We start from the raw sequence: 26,305 nt of genomic DNA on the forward strand, positions 1-26,305 counted from the left end.
CCCCACTCTCCCCCTGCAAGTGGGGCTCCAGCCACAGCAGCTCCTTCCCTCCCTGGTCTATTCCCTGCTCTGCCCCTCCTCGGGGTCTTTGCACACACCGTACCCCCCTGTCCTGCTGCAGGCCCCCTCTGGGCAGCCCCAACTTACTCCCCACGCCTCCTGCCCCAAAATCCCTTCCCGGGGCCCCGACCGTGGGGAGCCCTCGCAGCTAGTCTTTCTCAGAGGCACTGCTCTTATCTCCCTGTTCGCACCGGTTATTCCTCCTTCTGTTTGATCCGCGGGATCCAGGTACACCTGCCACCGGGGCGGGGTGGGGGGGTGCCGGGCCCATGCGCGGCGCCCGGCAAGGCACCTGCTGGAGAGCCGCGCGGCTCCACCTGCCGAGAACGCGGCCCACCTGGGGGCACCCCCTCTCCCACCGCTCCACAGGGGTGCATCTGGGGTCCGGCTCCCCGGCTGGGCTGCGAGCCCCTCTGGCGCCGCTGCGTGTTTTATTCCCCCCACCGTGGCCCTCCCACGCCTGACCCGGAGCTTGGCGCGGGTTATTGCTAAATAAAAGCAGTAATTGCATACACTAAAATTTCTTTTCAGGATTCAGAAAACCAACCTGAACTCATTAACCTTGGGGGAAGCGGGACTGAATAGAAATGCCCCTTGCCCTCATCTGCTCGTAAAAATAGTCATAAAGAGTGAGCAGCTCTGCGCCGCCCTGTCATGTGGTCCCCACTCCCCCTCGAGGAATGAGCCATGTGGCTGCCTTAGCCCCAGGCTCGGGACAGTAAACAGGTGTGTGGAGGGGGCCAGGTGCCCACAGTCACGCAAGCGAAGTGACCTTTGAGCGGGTTTGGGAGGGGGTCCTGGCCCCTGCGGAGCCAGCCCAGGGCCAGGAGGTGGCCGTGCTGATGGCCCCGGGTGGGGCGCCACACCTCAGCCGGGGGGGGGGGGGGCATGCCTCTGGCCTCCTGTGCGGTGGCGGGAGCAGCACGCAGGCTGGCCCGTCCCCACCAGCAGCCGCCTGGGGCAGCACCTCCCCTGTTACCTCTTCCCCAGGCAAGCGTCTGAACCCATTGAACAGATGAAGACATCATGCCCCTGGGAGCAAAGCATCATGCTCCTGGGCCTCTCACCCCAGGCCACATAAGCGGGGACCCAAGCCAGCTCTGGCGGCCGGCCTGGGTTCCAGCCCCGGGACACGACAGGAGGTCCTCGCCCACCAGGAGCCCAGGCACCCGGTGGTGCGCCCTGGGAGGGGCGAGCCTTGGGTGGAGAGTCATACACTGGACTCCCGGCTGCATGTGGTGCTAAGGCCCCAGCACGCCCCCGTTTACCTGCCAGAGGGTGGGCCTTGCAGGGCTGTGGCCTGGGCGTCCCCTCAGGGTCCCAGGCTGACAAGAGCCCAGAGCTGGCTGTATCTCTTTATTTATTTTAAAGATTTTATTTATTTATTCGTGAGCGACACAGAGAGAGGCAGAGACACAAGCAGAGGGAGAAGCAGGCTCCCTGCAGGGAGCCCGATGCGGGGACTCGATCCCGGGACCCCAGGGTCACGCCCTGAGCCTAAGGCGGGTGCTCAACCGCTGAGCCACCCAGGAGCCCCTCTGAGCTGGGTTTAGTGCCCTGCTATCACCTTGAAATTCTTTAGTTTCTGAGCACGGACCCTGCTTTTTCGAATACGCACTGGGGCCCACAAACCGTGTAGCTGGTCCTGGCAGCCAGTGTTTGCTGTGAGACCCTGGCAGATATGGCACCAGGCTTGGCAGATGACAAGGTGAGCGAGACCGAGGCATCCCAGCCTCCCTGAGCTCACAGTCAGCTGAAGAGGCCCGTGATCGGCAAGTGCCCCGCCGTGCACTAACGGTGGTCAGTGCTGGGAAGGTGGTGACCAGTATCCCATTGTTCCCTGTTAGGGGAGGCGGGGAGGGGGAACAGACTCTGGGGGCACCAGAAGGCCCAAGGATCATTGGTAAGTTCTCATCAAAGAGGTGACACTTGAGGTAAAGAATGAGAATGAGGGCAGCCCGGGTGGCTCAGTGGTTTAGCACCGCCTTCAGCCCAGGGCCTGATCCTGAAGACCCAGGATCGAGTCCCATGTCGGGCTCCCTACGTGGAGCCTGCTTCTCCCTCTGCCTGTGTCTCTGCCTCTCTCTCTCTGTGTCTCTCATGAATAAATGAATAAAATCTTAAAAAAAAAAAAAGAATGAGAATGAGCCAGAAGAATGAGCAAAAAGAACATCCCTGGGACAGTGCCAAGTACAAAGGCCCTGCGGTGAGTCCAAGCTGGGTAGGTCGGTCATTTCAGGCCGCTACAGCAAACACCGCACACAGAGAGGCTTCCACCTGCCGTTCTCGCCGTCTGGGAGCCTGGGAGGCCCAAGATCCAGGCACCAGCAAATTCTCAGTCTGGTGGGGGCCCACCCCCTGGTTAACCTTCGTGCTGCATCCTCACATGGCTGAGAGACGGCCTGGGTGTCCTGCTATTCTTGTAAGGGCACTAGTCCCATCATGGGGGCTCCAGCCCCACGACCGCATCTAAACTTCCTATCACCCAAAGGCCCCACCTCCAGATGCCACCACCCCGGGGAAGCAGGGCTTCGACATACACATTCTGGGAGGGCACAAACATTTGGCCCATCACATCGGCTGTGGTTAAAAATTTAACAGGAGGTCGGGTGCACGGTGCGCAGAGCCCCAGGGGAAAACGATGAGGGAACCCCAGGCAAAGACTGGATTTTGTAGGAACTTAAAAACGGGAAGAGTTTTAAACAGGAGAGTGACTTGATCATACGTACATTCTTATTACCCAATACTTGGTCTCAACAAGACCGTGTGTCCCCTCAAATGTAACATGAAATGCGCCCAGGTGAACCCACTTCTCACACCAAGAACCAGAAACTTGTCAGTGACTTTAGCCACCTGTCAACCTTCCGTTCCCTTCCTTGTGTTTGTCCTTGCCCTGCCTCTTCAGGGCAGGTGTGCCCCCAATATATTTTTTAGCCATGCTTGTCTTGAGCTATCCCAGAGCTATTGCAGCCTGCATGGGTTCTTCTGCACAAGCTTTTGTCACTCTATGTTTCCAGGAGGGTGTGTGTGTGTGTTGGGGGGATGGGGTGTGCTGGTTACGATCACGGTGTATCCATTTCCCCCTGCTATATAACATTCCAATGTGTGAGGCTGCTGCAGGTTATTTCTTTGTTCTTGGGTCTGGAACATTCCTCAAGCCTTGGGCTAAGTTTCTTACAAACATGCCTATGCTCGTCACCAGCTGGTAACACGCGTGCAAGGGTTACACCGGCGGAGTGGTGATTTACTGACAGGGTTAGGAAATCACATTAGTGGGGCCCAACCAGTGTGCTTTCTTCCAGGACGGAGAATCCCACAGAGCGGACGTCTCACAGTGAGAGCCAGTGTTGCTTCCTAAAACTGCCATTGCCATCATCTGCGTGCGCGTGTGTGCGTGCGCGTGTGCACATTCATGTGCAGCCTGGTGGGTGTTGACGTTCAACATATTTCTCTCTGCGAGTCACAGCGAGAAACTGTAAGCCACGGGTCTCACGTTGTAAACTTTTATAAAGTTGATTTACAAGAGTTGCTTTATAAAGTAATTATCCCAATTTACGCTCCCACTGGCAGGGCTCCCACCAATCTCCAGCTACACTTGCTATTTTTGGAATTTATAATTTTTGCTAATCTAATGAGTATAAAATGTTACTTCGTTGGGTCTTAATTTGCATGGCCCTGACTATTAATGGGTCTGAACGTCTCTACACAGCTTTATTTACTATTCTGTTTCCTCTTCCGTGAAATACTGGCTTGTGCCTTATGCCTATTTTTCTATTGTATTGTTTGCCTCTTAAGATTTGTAGGACTTCTTTGCATATTCCGTATATTAATTCTTTGCTGGTTATTGTGTTGCAAACATCTTCTCCTGGTTTGTGGCTTTCCTCCTCATTCTCTTTAAGGTGTCTTTTGAATAACAGAAGTTCCTAATTTTAATTCAATCATATTGATCAGCTTGTCTTTTAGCATTAACACTCTTTGCATTTTGTTTTAAAAAAATCCTTGGCTACTTTGAGGTCCTAAACAGTCTTTTACGTTTTTCTTCTAAAAATTTTAGCATCTTGCATTTACATTTAAGTCTTTTAGCCACCGGAAGTTGACTTGGGGGTATGGTGTGAGGAAGGGCTCTGATTTCTTTTCATTTTCTGTGTGGATAACCAATGGTCCTGGTCCTGTGTATGGTATAGACGTCTCTTCCGCACCGATTAGGAATCCCATCGTATATCAAGCTCATAAATTTCATGAATCAGTATCTGAGCTCTTTATTCTATTGTTCAGTTTCTCTCTTCACAGAATATACAATCTTATAATTACTCAAGTTTTCAATAAATCTCGATCTCTGATACAGCATGCCCCCATATCCTATTTCTCTTCAATTCCTGACAACTTTGCTCCTTCACATAAATTTCATAACCATCTTGTCAAGAGCCTACAGAAAAAAATTGGGATTTTTGACTGGAATCCATTGTGTCTGTGAATCAGAAGAGAACAGCTATCTTTTGATATTTCCTGTCCATTAATGCATCACTTCATTTTTTATACTTTATTGTCTTACCGTACATTTTTATCTCCAAATATGTCTTGCTTACTTTATGAGATTTATTCCTAGGTACCTTCTACTTTTTACTGCTATTGTAAACGGTGTCTTCTCCCTCCAACTATGTGTTGCTGTTACAGAATGTAATTGATTTTTTTACATTGATTTCTTTTATTCAGTCATCCTGCTAAACACTCTTATTGTTTCCAACCATTTTTCTGTAGATGTTGAGTTCTGTACGAAGACAATTACATCATCTACAAATAGTGATCATTTAATTTCTTTTCTAATCCTTATGCCGTTTTTTCCTCCTTACTGCTAGGATCTTCAGTAAATGTTGAAACTAACTGGCATCCACTGTGGCAGTGGCATCTTTTCGTATTCCTGATCTCAAAAGTTCAGTATTTCACCATTAAGAAATATCATTTAGGGGCACGTGAGTGTCTCAGATTGTTAAGCGTCTGCTTTTGGCTCAGGTCATGATCTCTGGGTCCTGGGATCAAGCCCCTCATCGGCATCAGGCTCCCAGCTCAACAGGGAGTCTGCTTCTCCCTCTGCCTCTCCTCCTTGCTGTTGCTCTCTCTCTCTCTCTCTCCTCTCTCAAATGAATAAATAACATCTTAAAAAAAAAAGAAAGAACACTTAATGTTGAATTTTAGAAATGCCCTTAATCAGCATAAGGGTATTTCAAAACTATTTCTCTTTTGATAAGAGTTTCTAAAACTGTGAGTGGGTGTGGAATTTTATCAAATGCTTTTTGCATCTATGAATAGTGGATTATATGGTTTTCATCTTTTAATCTGTGAATATAGTGAATGACACTAACAGATTTTTCTAACATTAAATGTGTTTATGTTATAGGAATAGACCCTCACATGGACATGATGCATGATCTTTTTATATACTCTTGCATTCCATTTGCTAATATTTTATTTGGAACTTTTGTGACCATGTCCATAAATGAGACTGTCCCATAACTTTCCTTTCTCATCCCATCCTTAATTTTCCTTCCTCAGGCTGTCTTCAAAAGGCTTCAGAGTCTCTCTCTTGTGAGAGTCCTTTCCAAAACCCGGAGGGGAGCAGGAACTCTAGGAACATGTACCCAAGGACATCAGTGTCATTGATGGACATTGAAAACAGAAACTATTTTAACATTGGGCAATTAGGAGACAGTCTCTTCCCCCTCCTTGCTGCCTCTGTCCACCCTGACTTCCTTCCATCCCTGCCTCTTGCTGTCAAGTGTTGGAGTGACCACAGGCATTTTGGAGATTCAGCTTAAGGACAGGAAATCCTGAGATGGGAATCCTTTTACTTAGTGGGATATATCCATGGACTACGCAGCCACCTCCCTGTGCAGTTAATTATTGCTGTCTAAGCTAGTGTGGGACTGAGTTCGGGAATACTCTTGCCTCCGGAGAGGTAGTGGGAGCTCCTATTATGAAGGAAGATGCATTTGGATTTGTCCTCAGGCACCAGTCACCAAAACTATGCAGGTGACAGGGAGACATGGCATGAAATGGAGAGAGAACCAGAGCTAGCATATGGAAAATTACTTCACATCCCATAGCTCATACATGAAAGAAACTTGCTAGAGATTCCCCAAACTTGGATTACACCCTACCAAATGAATGACATATAACAGTGAGTTCATGAGGCTTAAAAAAAGTTTCTAAACTATCAATAGCCAAAAACACTTCTAGTCAACAAAGGCAGAAGAAAGCCTGAAGAGCCTTGCTATTCTTGCCATAGAAAGTGAACGTACAAAATCTTTATCCTGTAAAGACGTGATCGAAGACTATATGATCCCCCAAAATGCTGGAAGCAGCTGCGGTAGGAAAGTAGAGCAGTTGATTGATAAAGATCGGATTCTGTTTTCCTGGGGGCTGTGATGTTTGTGGCATCTTTCAGTTTTATAAAACTTGTGATTTCTTGTCACGTTTTTCTCATTCTACATCAGTATCTATTTTTATTTTACAAATACAAATGTATTTGTATACATTTGCACTTTTTTTTTTTTCTGAAGAGAGTTTCCCAAATTGAATAACTTCGGGCTCTGCCTTGGCAAAAGGGACTCACGTAGGAGGTGGGCCGTGCTCCTTCTTTTTCTACTTATTGCAAGAGCTTATGTAAAATTGGAAGGAACTCTTTCTATAAAGTTTAGTAGGTCTCCTGTAAAAACACCACGCTGGGCTTTTCGTTCATTTGTTTGTTTCTTTTTTTGTTTAGTGTTCTGTTTTGTTTTCTGTTTACTTCGGGGAGGGGAAGATTTCAAATCACAGCTCAGTTTCTGTTATGGAGCTATTCACACAGCAGCTACATACATTGGATCACACACTTCTTTTCAAAAAACTATCTCGGGGGGTCTGTAGGTCTGCACCCTTTCATTCCCGATTTTATTTCTCCTCTCTCCCACCCACTGTTCTTTTCTTTTCCTTCTTTCTTTTTTTGGTGAGTCTTACCAGAAATTTATCTCATTTATTAAGGATTTCAGAGAACTAACTTGGGCCTTGTTTATTCTGTTTTTTTATTAATGTCTGCTTTTTGTTTTGCTTTGTTTTTGCTTATTATCTCTTTCCTTTTACCTTATTTGGGCTTGCTCTATTTTTCTTGTTCTAACTTTTTAAGTTGAATAATCAGCTTTAATTTTCAGGCCTTCCTCTTTTAAATATAAGAGTATAAGCCTTTAAGCTTACCTCAAAGTCTTGCTTTCATTCCACAAGTTTTGATATGTACTATTTTCAACTTTAGCTTAGCTGTAAGTTTTGTATTTCTTAACTTTTGTTTTTATTTATTTGTTGATAATTGGGTATTTTAGAGGTATTTTTAGGGGGGCATCCAGGTTGCTCAGTCAGCTAAGTGTCTGCCTTCAGCTCAGGTCATGATCCCAGGGTCCTGGGATTGAATCCATGTCAGGCTCCCTGCTCAGTAGGGAATCTGCTTTTCCCTCTGCCCCTCTACCCTGCTTTCTCTCTTGCTCTCTCAAATACATACATACATACATCTATCTTGGGTTTTTTTTTTTATGAGATAAGGAAATCTTTTTTTTTAAGTGTTTTTAGGGGTACCTGGCTGGCATCTGACTCTTGGTTTGGGTTCAGATCATGATCTCAGGGTTGTGAGATCCAGCCCCAGGTTGGGCTCTGCACTCAGCATGGAGTCTACTTAAGACTTTCTCTGCCCTTTCCCACTGTGCTCTCTTTCTCTCTCTAAAATAAATAAATAAATCTTTTTTTTTTTTTTGTAAAGAAGTGTTTTTAACTTCCAGACACAGAATTTTTAAAAAGTTTTTATTTCTGATTTTCAATGTAGTTACATTGTGATCACTAATGTGGCCGGTATGATACCATTTGTTTGAATTTGTTTATTTAGTCTATGACAGAGTACAGGGTCAGTTTTTATAAGTGTTGCACCTGTGCCTGGAAAGAACATGCATCCTTTAATCATTGGGCACAGTTCTATACACACAGACATTTAGATAATATGCATATATATGCACACATGCCTGTGCATTCATATATCAAATGAATTAGATTTGTTCACTGTGTTTTCAAATCTTCTGCATGTTACTAACTTTTGTCTGCTTGACCCATAAATAATTGACAAAACTGTGCTATGAAATCTTTCACCAGGATTATGGATTTGTCAATAGCTCCCTATGTCTATAGCAATTTTTGCTTTGTATATTTTGATGCTACTTTATGATCATAATTTCCTAGAAAATTGGACCATTTATGGAGGAACCTCTATCCTTAATAATGCTTTTAATAATATATCTAGTTTTATCTGCCACCAGTTTCCTTCTGTTAGTATTAGTATTAGTATTAGTAAGTGGTTTTCAATCACTTTACTTTCAAATTTTTTGTGTCCTTATGCTTCATGTAAAAAACATATAGCCAGGAGTTCTAAAAATCCAATCTGATAATGTCTGCTAACTGGTAAGTAAATTAGATTTATTTCTATTGTCTTATTTTCTACAAATTGTGCTTTTATGTTTTTCTCCTTTCTTGTCATATAGATATGACATATATATTATATATATGTTATATATAAATGACATATATATTTAAAAGAGTTGGGTTGTGTTTGTTCCTACTACTTTTTTTTCTTTCTTCTGGTTTAGAAGTTATTCAGTACTTCTATTACTTCAGTGACTACCCCTGAAATTATAATGCCTTAACACTTAATATCTTCACCACTTTCCTGATAATGCAAAGAATTTCAAACACTAACCTAAATACTCCTCTCCAAAATCACATACTGCTGTTTTCCACTATTTTAGTCATGCTTGTTTGTTTATTTGTTTGTTTTTGGCCCCACAAAATTATAGATTAGTTTGAGTGTGTGTCTTTACAATATTTTCAAATTCTTTGCTCATTAAATCTTTTTAAAATTCAGACCTTCTTTCTTTAGCTCCCTTGTATAAAAGGGCACTAGTATATAGTGGTCCCCTTGGTACCATACTCAGCATTGTTTATCTAAAAATGCCTTAGTTTTATCCTTGTTCTTGAAAGGTATTTGGCCAGGCGCACAAGTCTAGGCTGATGGTTCTTTTCTCCTCTTCTGGCTGTTAGAATTCTGCAGGTTCAAGGGTTGATTTATTTTTATCAGTCTCGCTTGGTGCTCACTGTTCTTCCTGGTACCCGTGCTTTGACATCTTTTGTCACTTCTGGAAATTTTCAGACATTGTTTCTCCACTTGCTGCTTCTCTGCTACCCTGCCTTTTCTCTCTTTCTAGGAGCCACTAGATTTTCTTCATGCAGCTGCTGTGTCACTCAACCCCCTTTCCTAAGGTTTCAGCCCCCTCTCTTTCTTTTCTGAATTTTGGGTAATTTCTTTACATCTATTTTCCAGTTCACTAATTCCCTTTTCAACTATGTCTAACCTGCTCTGTGATCCAGCCACTAAATTTTTGTGCCAACATTTTTTTATTTCTTAAGGTTCTAGTTGATTCTTTTCCCAAATCTGCATGGTTGTTTTCTTAGGAGTCCATGTTTATTGCTCATTGTTTTAATTCCCAATTTTAGTTTATTAGATATTTCATACACACTTTTTTTTTTCCTGTGATAGTAGTTCCAATATCTAATGCTCTTGGGATGTAAGTTTTTTCTTTCTGCTAACTCTTCATCCCTAGTGAGTTATTTACTTGTGTATTTGGTGATCTTCAATTGGGAACTCACGTTTGTTTGCTCTTAATCCATGGAAGATCTTGGAAAAAATGATCATGCTTTTCTCAAGAGAACATTCATATCTGTTTCTCCCAGGAGCCAAGGGGCAACAGCAGCCTGGGACCACCCTAGCCTGTGGTTCACCCCCTGGTTTTTATCACAAGCAGTGCTGACTTTGACAGTTGCCCCCAGGATGGTCTCCACTGGTCCCACTTCAGCTCAGCTTGGGGGCCAGAGAACTCAGGGGCTTCCCTACTATCTGAAAAATTATACTTTACCTCAAATCTAGTTGTGCACAGTGAGGGTGTCTTCAGGATATTCAGAGAGCTACACTCCAGAAACAGGATGCCAATTTACATTTTTTAAAAGATCACACTTGCTGCCCCATGGAGAATGGATTATGGGGGCAGACCAGGTGCAGGGAAAACACTGAGGGGCAACTGTGAGGCTTTCAGCTGAGGCATGATGGTGACTGAACCCAGAGTAGTGGCAGTGAGAATAAACAGAAGGAAGTGAATCCAAGTTACTGGGCTATCTGCTTATTAACTTGTGTACCTTGTTTATTTATAGGCACCAAAATGTGCCATTAGCCACAAATGTTCATTAACTTGTAACTTCTCTTCCACTGTTCATATGTTAGAGGGCAGAAAGTGAGACTTTTGATAATATCCAGTGTGGTCAAAAAGTAAAAGGACACAAATACTCCTTCTACCATTGGTGGAGGCTAAATTGACATAGCATTTTGGGAGGACGGTTTGGTCTAATCTTGCAAAATATGAAATGTACAATTCCTTTGTTAGAAATTTCTCCAAAGGACACATACAAAACATGCGCCAAAATATGTTAAAACATTAAAGGATGTCCAACATACTGTCCTATGTATTAAGAGCAACAGAGAAACAAACAAACCAAAAAAAAAAAAAAAAAACAAAAACCAAAAACCAAAAAACAAAATGGAACAAAAACAAAAACAAAACCCCAACCACAATCTAAATGACTACCTGCAGAGGACTGGCTAGCTAAATCAAGAGTCATCTACATAATGGAATACTCTTTTACCTTTTCCACAAAGGGATACGTCTACGATGGAAAGATATCCCTGATAATTTAAGTGTAAAAAGCAAAATGCAGAACGATGTGTATAGAAAGATTGCATTCATAAAAAAATTTTAATAGCCAAATAAAAAACATATACATTTATATGCAGAGATCGGCATGAAACCATTTTCTGGGAGAATGCACAGGAAACTTAAAATGATTCATGTTGGGAAAAGCAACCAGGGCTTCAGGGTAGAAAGCAACTTTCGCTTTTTCATTTTATACCTTTTTATACATTTTGAAAATTCCACTGCAAGCCACGTATTGCTTTTGTTTGAGGAGTTTAGCCTGTTTTTATTGGACTCTTCTTGATTAGGGAACCTGCTTCCCCTGGTTATTACATCTCCCGCTTGTGGCACTTCATTATTTCCTCTGGTTCCTCCCTTGAAAACTGTGAATACGCCTTAGTCCCTCCGGTCCTGAAAAGCCAACCTCCCTCAAAGATTTCTAAAATCTATTATTAAGTCAAAAACATAGATTTCAAATAATATGCATAAAATGATCCCATTTTTGTAAACAATAATGGAATAAATGCATGTATCTGTGTATAAAAGAAAAAAAGTCTAGAAAGATTTGTCCATTCATTCAGCAGAAATGTATTGTGTGCCTGCCACGGGCCAGGCATTGTTATTGAGACGGAAGTTCAGCCGCACCAGAGTCCCTGCGCTCTGCCTCTCCCTGCATCCCAGACTCTAGACTCTAAAGGGTAATGTGTACCAGCAGGTTAATGGCAATTCACTGTGGGTGAGGCGATTGTGGGTGAGCTTTTATATCACCTTCATGCTTTTCTGTATCTTCTGATTCATTTTTTTCCTGCCCTGTGTCTGGCATAAAAGATCTTATATAAAAATAATAATTAAGTCATAAAACACAATCTCTCTACCCCTCTGGTTTTGTCTCTCTTCTCCGAACGCCTACACTCATCCGAGCGATATTTGAGATACACTGATACTAAAAAATTTTGCGTTATGTATCTGGAAATCAAATTTAAGTGTGCATCTTGTGTTTTATCTGCAACCCTACTTTGAAACAACCTGCTCCCAGCACTGCCGGCCCTCTCTGAGGGGGCCCTTCCCTGGGGGCCGCTTTCCTTGGGCTCCTGCCTCTTGCCGCCTTCCGCCCTCCGCCCTCCGCCCTCCACCCTCGCACGCCGGGTGGCCTCCGTGGACTGATGGGTGGCCCCGGGGAGCCCCTTGTGGCCGCCTCCTCTCGGGTGCCCAGCAGCTCATCCGACGGCAGGCACACCCCAGACACTGCACCCCCGTCTGCCAGCTCCAGAGTGGCACCGGCATCCCCTGCAGCCTCCGGGCCGAGAACCCACACACCCCCACCGCCTCTCCTCCCTGCCCTCCCCCACGTCCCCACGGTGCCAGGCTGGCCTGGACCCTCGACGCCACCTGCCCCAGCCTCGCCTCCGCGCCCCGGGTCTCAGGTGGCCTCTCTCGGGTTCAAGCCCTTCCTTCCCCACCTCCCTCCTCCACCCACCCACTAGATCATCCTTTTAAAGTATTTTTTTTAAGATTTTATTTATTTATTCATGAGAGACACACACACACACACACACACACACAGAGAGAGAGAGGCAGAGACCCAGGCAGAGGGAGAAGCAGGCTCCATGCAGGGGGCCCGACATGGGACTCGACGCGGGGCCTCCAGGATTAGGCCCTGGGCCGAAGGCAGCGCTAAACCCCTGAGCCACCTGGGCTGCCCCACCCACGGGATCATCCTTAAGGTGAGCCGGGAGGCCTTGGAGCCTTGGTCCCCGGCAGCCTGCCACCGTGTGCCACCACGGCAACTTGGCCACGTCTGATTGCTCCTGTCCTATAATTGGGTCACCATTTCTCTCCAAAGGAAGTAACTCATTCTCACTTATTTAAAAAAAAAAAAAAAACAGCCTAACCCTGTATGCGTTCGCCTCGTGCTAACAAAATCCCAGGCCTGATGTGTCAGTTATCGAACCAAAGCAAAACGTAACTAATCAGATGTAAGCTGCGGTCAGCCCCCCCCCCCTGCCCCCGCACAGCCCCCCCTCCTCGGAAGAACACTCCGGACCCCCGAAGTGGCGCGGGGCCTCCTGCCCCCCTCCCATGACAACCCCCGCCCTGTGCCTGTCACAGCCTCTAATTACGTGTCCCTCAGCGGGCCGCTCTTCACACCTGCCTGCCACCGCCTCGGCCTCCCGAGCGCCCACCCGGCCCGGCCGCCTGTGGAGCACCCTGGGCCGCCAGGCTCTCGGGGAGCACGGAGGCGGAGAGGCCCCTCCTGGCAGCCCCTCCTTGGGTGTCGGCCTGGGGACAGAACCTCCAGTGCCCTGGCCCGGAATATGGGGTCGGAGCCACGTCGGGCCAGGCCCGGGGTCCGCGGAGGCCGAGCGGGGCCCAGGGCCTGTGTGGACGTGGACGGAGACCAGGGCCTCGGGCCTCCCACCCCCGGCCCCACACCGACTGGTGTGACCCCCCGGCTCTCCTTCCCTGGGCCTCAGTGTCCCCGTCTGTAAGATGGGGCGGCCCCACTTCCCACCCCAAAGGCCCGTGGGCACGACCGGGCGGAGAAGCGAAGGCGGCTTTGCAGACTCTGGAGCTTTACAGGAACGTGGGCTGATTCCTGGGACCGTCACAGGACACGGATGAGAAGCCGGCAGTGGCCGGCCACCGTGCGCCGCTGGGTCCCCTCCGCGAGCCGTGTGTGCCTCCCCGGCCTGAGACTGCCCTGGCCCGGGGTCGCAGGGGAAGGCAAGAATTACAAGCCTGTTTATTTAACATTTAGGAACCAACGCATTTTCCTGGACCTTGTCTGTAACACTTAAGCCAATATTTGCGTCTTTGGGATTCTATTTGTATGGTAATTTAAAAATAGGGTTCGGACTTACAGCAGGGCTTTCTCCTGAAACTCTGAAAGCACATTAATTTTCTAGACGGTAAAATAATGCCATAATTAAATATTACCATTTCTCTTAAAATAAAATCTGGTAACTCCTAACGAAATGGGTTTTTTCGAAACATGATGTAGGTTTTCCCACAAAATTGCTCTCTAGGGAAATTCGTTATTTTCAATGTATGGAAGAGACCACGAACTTAATCTCAACGCAATGTAAGAAAAATTGATTTGTGAAATTACAATAATTTTCCTGCATTTAAAATCTCCATGCTTCCTGTCGCAGCTGACCCAAAGGGACCCCCTCCCCATATGTGTCTTTAGGGAAAGGCCCAGGGAGCCAGGATGTTGTGTTTCATTGTTTATGAAGCTTCCTAGATGCTCTTTCTTGTGGCTCCAATTGGACTTTTTGTTTCGTGCTGCAAACTTGTTTGAAAGGAGGCAAGGCTAGGTGACCCCATGACCCGTGCCCTTCAATCTCCAGACGCGTCCTCTGTGGGAGTAGAAGCGATGCCCCGTGGGAGAAAGCATGGAGCCCAGAGCTGGCCTTCCATGGGCTCCCTCTTCCCCGAAGTCAGGGTGGCCGAGGAAGCCTTGGTGGCCCAGGGCTGGAGGCCGAGGCTGGAGGCCCTGGTGCCGGGTTACACCCTGGGCGCCCAACCACCCCAACCAAAGCTCAAGAGGGCCCCCTTGTGGAGACTCCCATGAACAGCCCGGTAAGTGGTGTGCTTCCCCCAAAGCTGGGTTGCTCCCCGTGACCCCCTGCATCTCCGGGCACTCCTCAGGCCCAAAGGCACTCAACAGAAACCACCAACCTCATCCTTCTCTCTTCAAGACCTAACACCTCCATGGGCCAAGAAGGTCCTTGGTCCCTCCAGGGAAGAGCTGGTGGAAAACCAGCTCCCAAGGCCCCGTGAAGAGTTAAGCTCCTCAGGGAGCCGCCCGAAGATCCCTTTCCTTTTGCTTTTTTCTAGAGTCTTCACGGCGATTACACACACGTCTTCTTTCTTATTGAATGTGTCAAAACCTTGTGATTATCTTAGCAAATTCCTGTTCTGTAGAACAATGAAAGCTTCAGTCTTCTGCCAAGAGGGCGAACAAGGTTTCAGTCCAATGGGAGACGTCTAGACAACATTCTGTTGAGCAAATACTGACTTATAACTACACCCTTACGGCAGGCACCAGGATGTCCAGCCTGGGCACACTCCAAAGCCCTGGAGTTGCTCACGCTCTATCTATCTGAGCCCCCCTGTGCCCCGCAACCCCCTCCTCAAAGCATGGGACCAAATGCTGGTACCAGTGGACGGCGCTGGCTGTATTTGCTATGAATTATAGACACATGAGGCCCGACATGCAGATCTGAGAGCGCAGGCATGAGAGTCGAGCCCATGAGGCCTTGTCTCCAAGACACCAGAACATCTGGGTGAAAAGGCAAAAACCTCCATCAATCACCCTAATGCCTTGGCTATTTGGAAACAGCTGGGCTTTGGCTGGGCTTTTCCAGTTCTCATCTGGGTGGAAGCCTCAGCCAGAACGAGGAATAATTAGCATTATCATGGGGCCGAGGGAGAGTTTTGATGTGAACCGTTTTTTCGTACTGGAACATTCCTAAACAAACAAACAAGAAACACTGGCCGATGAGCCAAGCCTGATGGGCCAGACCAGTCTCCCAAACCCCCGTTCCTTTCCCATCCCAGGGGCTCTTCGTTTCCTTTTCCCTCAGCAGGAAATGCTCAACACAGACCGTGGGGAGGGGGGATCTGCTCAAGCGGCTGCTCCCCATTACGAAATGTTTTCAATTGTGGAAAGGCACGTGTAAAGCAATCACCTCCTCCAGGTGGCACCCAGCGAGGCCCACCTTTGCCACCGACCCTGTGGTCCAGCCTGACCCGGGACTTTTCATGGAGAACTGGGTAAACGGTGACAAACCAAGCTATGCCCTTCGCTGGCCTTTCAACACGCTGACATCCGACTCTGATGCCCTCTTCCTTCCCGCCAGCTCAGCAATCCGCTTCTCCAGGCACCCAGTCACTCCAGCATTCCCCAGGGCGACTTTCCACCCTCTGAGCTCAACAAGCAAAGGAGGGCACGCTTCAAAGTCCTGGACGCTGCAGGGAGTGGACCGTGGAGTGTACTTTTCCTAGGGCACAGGCACACCATTTCTGAGGTTCCCAAGAATGCAAAGCTCATCTCTCCCCCCGCCCCCACCCCTCGGCCTTGAACACAAAGGCCTGGGATTAGATGGATGATGAGTTTCAATTATGGCCAAATGAGGGACATATGAGGGATCTGAAGACCAGCCATCCACACCAGAGGGGAAGTTCAGACTTCTTAGAATTCAGAGTTTGTCTTCATATTTCTGCGATTTGCTGGTACTGTCATAGCATGACAATCTGTAACCTTCTCGGGGGAGTTTAAATGGAAACTCTGCGTGCCTTTTGTGCAATGACTTCATCGGAAAGCACATCTTTTGCTGTAGCAACACAGTGGCGGCTGCCATTTCAACAGCCGGTTTCCGAAGCCTGTTGGCCAAGCAGCCCGTGCGTTACCACTGCACGCCAGCACATCTCAATTTGCAAAAGGCGGCCACCTCTAATCAAGAGAGGTTATTTTTTTGGGTGGAGATTTTTATTAAAAAGGGGAAAAGCTTCCAAGTCCAAACATTCTAGGTGAATTACCTCAAGCTGAGGATTTTGAAATAAACCAGAGGATTTCAGTGTTTTTGTTTTTTTTTTTTTTAAGCAAGAGAACACTTTTTTCAAAGGAGATCTTAATCAGCATCCCATTATATAAACTAGGAGCTACTTGGGGTAAAGCTGGGGGTGGGGGGGCTAGAGCTCCATTCACTGGTCTCTCCTTTCCTCCCCCCTCCAAAATGCCAGTGGCCTTCAGAAACCAGCTCAAAAACCTCCAATAAAACGAAATGTGACACACACTCTCCATTATTTTTTTTTTTTCACACTCTCCATTCTTGAGCTAGAGCTATGCTGTTGGAATGGCCGCCACTAGCCATGTGTGGCCCCTGAGCCCCTGAAATGCAGCTCGTCTAAAGTGAGTTGTGTTGTTACTGTAAATACATATCTGATTTCCAAGACTTTTATGAAAAGAAGTGTATGTCTTATTAATAATTTTCATACTTATTCCATGTTAAAACACAATATTTGGGGCCGAGTAAAATCATTAAAATTAATTTCACTTGTTACTTTTTAGCTTTTTAAATGTGGCTACTAGAAAATGTAAAATCACACACATGGCTCCCATTGTGACTCGTGCCATGGGGCTAAGTGGAGCCTTCCCTGGGGGTAAGCAACCACATCAGGGTCCTGGTTGGCTGGGGTGGGTTCCAAACCTCAACAGAAGTTTTTAAGCAAAGTACATAGCATCTGATTCTGATGCTGGATCCAGCCTGTTTGAAGTTCTCAGCAGCATTTGATGCTCACACTTAAATTTCTCTCCACCTACTTCTCTTTCCTCCCCTCTTGCTTGGATCATCCAAGATCCCCAGCCTGCTGTGAACTCCCTTACCTACCATCCTTTCACCCTTAGTCAGATTGTTAGTGATCGCAACAACTGTAAACCGTCTCTGTTTCTGTGTCCATTTCAAGCCTGACCCCAATAGCCACACGTGTTATGGAAATCACCAGCTGATGTTTAGGAAAGGAACCCCAAAGGGTGGGAGAAGTGTCAACAAAAAGAACTCATGTGCATCAGTATTATGGTGCACAAGTCATTCATCCATTCATTCGTTCGTTCATTCATTCATTCATTTCACTAAAGGAGCAATTATAGCTAGCATCTATTGAGCACTCACTATGTGCAGGTGTTCTAAGTGCTTTCATGTCTTGACAATAAATATGAATTGAGTATCCATCAGGCTTTGTGCTAGGTGCTGAAGAGTCAGCAGTAAGCAAGAGAGAGAAAGACCTGTCCTCATGAGCAGACAGGCTAGTGGGGAAGACAGTGAGAGAAAGGAAGGAGGATAGGAAAGGAAAGGAAAGAGAAAGAAAAAAAGAAAAGGAAAGGAAAGAAAAAAGAAAGGGAAAGGAAAGGGTGGAAGGAAGGAAGGAAGAAAGGAAGAAAAAGAAAGAAAGGAAAAACTGAGGAATCTTGAGGGACACCCCAGCAGCAGTGAGCACACCTAGCACCCAGATATTGGTTTCTAAACACCATCCTCCAAAAACAAAAAAAAAAGAACCATTCCTTGAAGAAATGGTTGATTGCAGGGCAAGGGCAAGGAAAGCACAAAATGAGCCTGGAAGATCTTCTGGTGTCAGAAAATGAGGACGTGCTCACCAATGACAAGGGCATATTGGAAGTTACACAACAGCTAAGTCGAAGGATCTCCTAATGACCAAATCAGGGACAATTCAGCCACAAAATGAATAAATGATAGCAATGAATTGTAAACCTATAAAATAAATATATCGAGGTTCACACTGATGCAAATAGCAACTGAATAAAGAGATAAATAGGAAAAGAGACAGTGCTTCCTTACAGCCCAATCCCAATCAGTCAATTCAGAAGGGGTGATGGAAGTAGAGTGATCACTGCAGTGATCATTATTGTAGGCAAGAATTGTCAGTTGTCATCAGGAGATGCTATAATTATTGGGGGGAAGCATAATAATGGAAAACAAGCCATTTACATTACCTAAGTATATCCTCATAAGATAATTATTCATTACAAAGAGAAAAGTAGTAATTTAATGGTGGCGAAACCTGGCAATCACCTCCTGAAGCAAGGAATCAAAGTGGACGTCACCAGCGTTGGGATGGACAGACACCATGTGCCTCCTGAGATGCTGTCCCGACAGTCACGCAACATCACCTCGACGGCGTTCTTACCAAAACTGCATAAGCTGAGTTTAATCATGAAGAAACATCAGATAATCCCAATTGAGGGACACACTACAAAATACCGGCCAATACTCTTCGGAAGGTGTCAAGGTTGTGAACAGACCAAAGTTCTCTGATTAAAGGCGACCAGAGGGCAGCCCGGGTGGCTCAGCGGTTTAGTGCCACCTTCAGTCCAGGGCCTGATCCTGGAGACCCGAGATCGAGTCCCATGTCAGGCTCCTTGCATGGAGCCTGCTTCTCCCTCTGCCTGTGTCTCTCTCTCTCTCTCTTTCTGTGTCTCTCATGAATAAATAAATAAAAATCTAAAAAAAAAAAAAAAAGGCGACCAGAGATGTGAAAAATAGATGTGCTGTGTGATCCTGAGTCGGATCCTCCCCTGGTGGGACAGCCCGTGAAACCTGCGTAGGGTTTGTAGATGAGTTGATAGCATTGTATCAACATCAGAGGCCTGGTTTTGATCAAGCACCGTGTCTGCGCAGGAATATGAACTTTTAGGGAACTAGACGAAGGGTATGCTAGAAATTTCTGGCGCTTTTGCAACATTTTTGTAAGTCTGAAATTATTTCAAATGGAAAAGTCCAAAAATAAAAGAGAAAAGAGACAGAAAGCAGGTTACTAATTGCCAGCTGCAACGAGTGCCGCACCGAACAGAAGCAGGCAGGAAACAGCAGAAGGGGGTGTTCGGCATCACCCCGCCAGGAGCTGCCATCCATGCTCAGACCTCAGCGCAGAGGGAGACGCCAGCACGACGCGGAGGAACAGTGCTCTGGATACGGAACAGCATGCACAAAGGCCCCGAGGCAGGAAAAGATTCATCCCTGTTCTTCCCTAGGAACACCCGCTAGAGAAACACGGTGGCATCTGTCGGACGATGCTGGAAGGACAGGAAAGAGGTCCACGAGTGGATGGAAGCGGAAGCCCGAGCGATGCCTCTACAAGCCCAGGAATGGCTGGAGCTGCCAGAAGCCAGAAGATGCCCGAAGGATCCTCCCCTACAGCCTCAGGAGACGCGCGGCCCTGCGCACACCTTGATGTCGGACTCCGGGTCTGACGGAATGGAGGGGTGCTGTGTAGGTCACCCCGTGTGTGGTCCGTTGTTAGGGCCACTCTAGGACACCCAGCCACCGTCCTTCATGTGTTCCGTGAGTCACTTGTGCATTTGCTTATTAAATATTATTTGCTCAGAGCATTACTTAATATCTTAAAATCCAGCACAGGCCAAGCCCCCCTTGAAAATCCAGTCTTGTCCTTGGCAAGCGTGGATCGCACAGCACAAGCGTGCTACAGTCACTGTGGCTGCTTTTTAACACCCTCTAGAATCAGCACATACCCACTGGAGGAAGCGCTCGCCCCGCGCCCAGAATCACCTCCCAGAACCTCAGCACAGGCCAATTAGGATAAGAAAAATGCCTGCTTTTCTGCTGCTTTTTTTTCCCCCAAAAGAAAGATCTCTGAAGACCTGATATTTCTCTGGCGACAAACCCCATGTCTTTTCCCCGCCTCCTCCCCCTTCCATTCAGGCTCACTCTTGTGATCTTTGTAGAAAACACGGATGGTGGAGCTGGGTGTGACCCTCCTCTAAGCCTGCATTTTCATCTCTAAAATGAGGATAACCACATCCACCTGCCAGAAGTGCTCTGAAGACTAGATAAGAGGAAGGCACATATTTTTAATGCCATTTATATGAAATATCCAGAATACGCAAACCCTTGGAGAGAGAGAGAGCAGATTAGCGGTTGCCAGGGTTTGAGAGGAGAGAGTAGAGAGTGACCACTGATGCGTACGGGGCCTCCTTTCGGGGTGATAAGAATCTTCTGGAACCAGACAGTGGGAGTGGTTGCACAGCGTGCTGAACGACCTAAATGCTGCTGAATTTTACTCATACGCTTTACAATGGTGAACATGATGAGTTTTATATTAGGTGTATTCCACCAAAATTTATTTTTTAATTGGGTAAGACGCATCTGCCTGGGGTAAGTGACACCAGCCAAGTCCCTCCACCTGTCTGAACCTGTTTCCTCATCAGCAAAATGGGGGGGGGGTCAATAGAACCTGTGCTATGGGTGGTTGTGCAGATTATACCAGTTGAGCCACAGACATGACGGGCCTGTGAATGCCCTGACAGGCTGCTCCCCGTGGGACTGCTAGAAGGACTCACCGCCATAATGCAGACAGAGCAGCGGATCCGGAGACAATCTCAGCCAAGGGCCTGGGCTCGAGTAAAGCAAGCATCGTTCCCCCTTAAGATGCCAGGCAGGCTCCATCCGGCGTTGGCCTGTGTAGGCTGTTTCTGGCATTCTGACTCACAAATATACGTAAAGGTTGGAGCAGATCATATTTTAAACCCCAGTAGCTTGGTCTGAGCAATTGGGCGCTCTGGATGTAATTCTGCAGGTAATTTGAACGATGCTATCTAATTTCAAATGTCCCTGCTCTTACGAGTGCAAAAGCAGCATAATTTTTAATTAGTGGGTAAACAGTAAATAATGGATGGCGGTAAGTGGACACCACTGTTAATTAAAAATCCATGGTTGATAAAAATCAATTTGGCCCATGCATTGAACTCAGTCTATCAGGTCCCTGTGAAAAGTTGTGCAATTGGCTCACAGCACCATCTGCTTTCAGCTGTTCCTTTAGCTAAGACTTTTCGGGGCGGCGGGGGCTTGGCGGGGGAAGGTAGGGCGGAAAGGGGGAGAGAAAGAAACCATCAAAAAACCATCAAAAACCTCAGATGCTGCAACAGAAAAATCTTGCACAGATTCATTTGTAATTGGTTAATTTAATTTTTGCAACCTTTAAATTGAAGCTCTGCAAACAGCCAAGAGGCGATGTTATGCTCTGGTATTTTCACGAAGAAGACCTCCAGTTGGGTTTTGGGTTTTGTGTGCGTCTGTTCTGAAGACGGTGAGATTTCATGTCGTCTCCCGCCTTCATGAAATCCTAATTTCTCAGGGAGAAACAAGACAAACTAAAACACAGCCAGCAGGAACATCCTGTCTGAGGACTCACAACAGAATTTCTCATCTAGAGCCATCTCCTCTCGGTAGCTTCAGAGAGCACAGGGGGAAAGGCTTGTTTTCTTTTGAACAGAAAACATTTCCTCGAGAAACAGAGCTTTGTGGAAACAATGTCAATATAATTTTCAGGGCCCGTTTGCTATTTTGCTGGGAGCCATAAGCTCGATTTTCCTGCCAGGGAAGTAACGCTGACCCCTTTGGTCCTTTTCCTCCCTCTGCTTGCACGCATTCTCCAAACCGCCACTTGGAGATGGGTTTCGTTGACACCAGCGATGCTCACACTAACCTGCAGGGCTGAGTCTGGGGGCCCCAGAGTCTCCCGATGAGGGTGCTTGCAGGGGCACGAGAGGGTCTGAGGTGCAGACTCGAATGTGAGCCCTGGCTCGGGGTCCCTGGTGGGGCCACGCTGGCCGTCGGGCCCAGTTCCGGGGCCCACCCGCACGCCACAACATTCTGCGCCTGGTCCTCGAGACCTGAGATGTGCCCAAGTCAGTGCAGAACTACCCGAAGCTTCTTTTCCAAGTCTCCCGTTGGTGTGCACTCACCCTGCGTGCGGAGTGGCCCGCAGAGCCCTCGGGCAGCCCGAGTGGCCACGTGTCCGTGTGGGGCCAGGTCAGCCCCCGCCGGGTGGGCGGTTGTTTTCATTTCTCCTATTTGGCTGGCTGAAACCAACAGATCCGCTGTAGGACACACCCGAAATATGGCAAGGACCCGGCGCTGCCCCAGCACTTTTGCCCATTTGCTCATCCGTTCGTTCATTCATTCATTCATTCATTCATTCAGCAAATTCATCCCAAGTCTTGAAAACAGCCCCGTCCCCCTTGCCTGTGATGTACGAGGCCAACCGTGGCTGCGTCGGGCACCACCTGGGCTCAGCCGCATTCGGGGTGCCCGGGCTCCATCCAGCTAAGCCCAGCTCACCTGGCCTTCGCCTCCGCCTGGGAGAGGAGCTGACGCTCACACCTGTCTCCAAGGGCAGCGAAGATCAGGAACCGATACTTGGCGTGGCTGGGCCCCACGGCATCAGCCGTGACTTCTCCGCTGGGCTCCGGGGACCCCAAGAGTCTCCAAATGAGACCCCGGGCCTCCAGGAAGTGAGGGATCTACTCTGCCTCGTTTTCCTGAGAAGCGCCTGGGGCCCAGAGAGGTTTGGGGGCCACACGCCCCATCGGACAGCTGCCAGAGGACAGCGCGGGGACCTGAGGCCTTGTCCGGCGGTGCCAGGAAGGTGTGGCGTGCAGCGGAGGAGGGGACACAGTGCGCCTGCCACTTGCTTCTCCGCTCAGCCGACAGGCCTCCCCCGGCCCCCGGCCACGCAGGGCCCGTGTCCCGGAGCTGCCCCCGACCCCTTGGACGGCGGCTCGGGCGGAGGAAGTGCCGTTGGAAATCCCTGCTGCGGGGGCCGGGGGTCGAGGCCGGCCGCCCCTGAACACGGCCTGTTGCTGTAATATCTGGACATCACTCGCCGCCAAGCTTCCCACACATCCCGCCATCTGGGTCATGTCAAGCCCAAGCCTCTGAGTGGAGATGACGGTTTCTGGGGAAATCGCTGCTCTTTAGCAGCTGAAGGCCTTGGTGCTCTCGCCTTGGGACAGCAAGTGGACGAGATTGTGAACAGTCCCGTGGCCAAGCCTGGCTGGCGTCCACGAGATGAGCACATGTGGGGGTCACTCAGGAGGGCCTGAGGCCCCTGCTGCTCACGGCCATCTCGCCGGCCCCGTCAAGCCTGTGCATCAGCCCTGATACCCGCCACACGCGTACTGGGCGCCCGCTGTGTGCCAGGCGCTGGCTTGGGGCCCCTGACGGGCAGGCGGACAACAGGCCTGGCACCGAGGAGGGACCGTTACATGAGTGGCCTCCAGTGGCAGTTCTGGCCTGCTCCATGGGGTGGAGGCCAAGGGGAACCTGGGCTCTGGTGGATGGGGGGTGCCGCCCCGCCGCCCAGCACCTCGGTCTGGGTCTAGAGTGCCCCTTGTCCAGGACTGCAGAGGCCTTCAGTGCCACGCGGTGGGGCCTGGCCACAGCAGCCGGGGCTTGGGAAGGCCTGGCCTCCCAGGAGTGTGGCACGGCACGGCCACGGTGGCAGGCCTTCCACCTCGGGACCCTGGGGTCCCCTCGCTCCACAGGGGTCGTGGCTGAGATGCAGAGGGTGAGGAGTGCAGATGCGGCCCCCTGCAGACTGACTTGCGGAGGCAGAGCTGGATGCCCCGGGAAGGGGTCCGACGGGGTCTGCCTCTCTGACTCCGCTTACGGCCCAGGATGGGCTGGGAGGGCAGGCAGGGCAGACAGAGCTTCTGGGGTGCATCGGGGTCACTAACTCACGTCTGTCTGCTTTGCAGCCCACACCGCAGAGGCGACTGGGACGGCAGGGGGTGGCCGCCTACGCTGGGAACCCCGCTGCCAGCAGCCCCTGCCTCACAGAGTACCCGTCACTGCGCCACTGCCCCCACGCCTCGACGGGCCCTGGGTCTCCACTGGGTAAGACCCTGAGGTCACCCTGGTTACAGGCCCCTGGGCAGGGAGACTTCACCCTCTCTGAGCCTCGGCGTCCATGGGGCACGATTCATCCCGTTGGCCAAGAGGCCTGCTACCTGCCAAACATAGGGCTTTGCAGCCATGGTGGGGACAAGCATCAAACCTGTTGACACAGGAATAAGTGACCTAAACCTGAGATGGTGCTAAGCTCTGCAACGAAGGGAACAGAACCAAGAATGTGACAGCCAGTGACCTGGGTGGGGCAGGGGGCTTCTGAGAAGTGGTGACACTCAGCTGAGAGCTAAGAGAAGAAGGAGCCACCCAGAGACCCAGGGGAAGAGCCAGGCAGAGGGGGGAGAGGTGCAAAGGTCCTGAGGCAGGACGCGATGGGCCAGAGAGGGCTTGGGGGTCCTGTTTATCCGTCGAATTCTCTTTCTAACCCGACAGGCTTGCCTGACATTTCAGAGGCCCTGTTTGCAGCTCTGGGGCAATGGGCTTTGTGCTCCAACCCTCATCCGTGGAGCACAGACGCTACACAACAGCTGAGCCCTCCCTCCGGGGTGAGGGAGAGGGAAGCCGTGGCCTCCTGCACAGCTAGTACATCCTTCCCTCCCCCGCCATCCCTTTGGGGCCGGTCCTGTTCTGGTGTCAGGGACTGGACTCTCCGTGTCCTCCATGCACCTCCTGGGGTCAAGGAGAAATCCCACTGCCAAACATCTGTTAGCACTCGGGGTGGAGGGAGGGGACGTGAGCTCTGCAAAGCCACTTTGGATGCTTTCCCAGGCTCTGCCCACCCCGACTCCACAGGGTCCAGGTAAGATCCAGGCGCTGCTGGTCAAGTCACCCTGAGACAGAGCTGGGCCGCGGGAAAGCTCAGAGCTGGTTGCAGGCTGCTTCTGCCCTGAGACCACAGCATTCCAGGACAGTTCTTCTAGAAACCCCTTCACGCTGCTTTGCTGCTTCCAGACAGGCTTTGCTGCTTCCTGGAGGCAACTGCAGGGAATGATCCAGAGTCTGGGAACCACTGAGACGGCCACTGTGGTCCCATTAGGCAAATCCCTCGCCCCCCAGCCCTGTCCGAGATACAGGTGAGGACAGGATGGCCTCCCACCCTCAGGTGTGTGAGTCACCCCTCTCCTCTTTCGCGACCTCCCATACTGGCATTTCCTTTCCGATTTTCTTTAAGCCAGCTTGCTTTTGTTTACCTAAATATATTCATTTATTTTTACAGCTTTATTGAGGTATAATTGGTATACAGTAAACTGCACACATTTGCAGCGTACTATAATTATTTTTAAAGGAAGTGTAATATCACCCCGGATAGGGAGAGCGGAGCCACCTGCCATAAATAGGAGGTAACTGTAAAAAGAAAGTCAATGAAAACAAAACAACATAATTAAATTCTCACTAGATTCGTTGTCTGCCTCGGGTCCTGGGTCTGTTTTCTCTGGGAGAAAAGGGAGGTTGGCGTTAAAGACATATTAGTTCCAACAGAGACTTTCTCCTTAACATAATCAGAAAGACTGAAAGGAAAAGAAAAGGGAAACTGTTTTCGTGCTGGGTAAGAACATGTTTCCTTTGCTCCATCAGCCTCGCCAGGAAAACTACCGAGAAAGTAATAGTACCGGTGGTGCGCGCTCACAGTGGCGATGCCAAGGGGGCCCCGCCCGGCCTGCTTTCCCCTGGAACCCGTCCAGCATCCACCCGGCCTGCGCCCTCAATGCAAAGTCTCAGGGGCTCCCCTGCCCCCTATCCAGGTGCGGCCGCGGGTCTAGGAGTCACTTAGCCTCTGTTTCTCCCAACCCCACCCTGTGCTTTGTCATCACCAGCAGAAGAGATCCTGGGGGCCAGGTCCAGCCCACTGCCTGTTTTTGTAAATAAAGTTTTATTGGCACACCACCAGGCCCCACCCCACCCCATTTACTTAGCGTCTCTGGCTGCCTTAGCTCTGGAGACCACCTGGCCCACCAAAACAAAAATATTTATTATTATCTGACCCTTTACAGAAAAAGCTTGGTGAGCCCTGGTTTCGATCAACAAACCTGTCACGGGCACAAATGAAATTTGGTCAGGGAAGTCAACCTAGCCATGGGGAGACCGGACGTAAGTGCCCATCAACCACGATTCACTAGTGAGGCCCCAGGGAGGGTCCCCTGGGTGCCAGGCTCTGGGCCAGGAGCCAAGGATCCACTGGGGAAAGAACGGGCAGGCCACTGCCTCCTGGAG

At 49.0% G+C, this 26,305-nt stretch overlaps 1 protein-coding gene across 1 annotated transcript in view; it reads left to right on the forward strand.

Moving 5' to 3' along the window:
- Positions 1-26,305, forward strand: part of APCDD1L (APC down-regulated 1 like) — a 51,813-nt gene that overhangs the window by 17,592 nt on the left and 7,916 nt on the right. Inside the window, exon 2 of the mRNA XM_055304126.1 lies at positions 23,944-24,082. Within this exon, the coding sequence (XP_055160101.1) occupies positions 23,944-24,082 (139 nt within the window). The remainder of the gene's footprint in view (positions 1-23,943; positions 24,083-26,305) is intronic.

The sequence above is a fragment of the Nyctereutes procyonoides genome, unplaced genomic scaffold, assembly GCF_905146905.1.
Source record: "Nyctereutes procyonoides isolate TBG_1078 unplaced genomic scaffold, NYPRO_anot_genome, whole genome shotgun sequence".
Classification (NCBI taxonomy): Eukaryota; Metazoa; Chordata; class Mammalia; order Carnivora; family Canidae; genus Nyctereutes; species Nyctereutes procyonoides.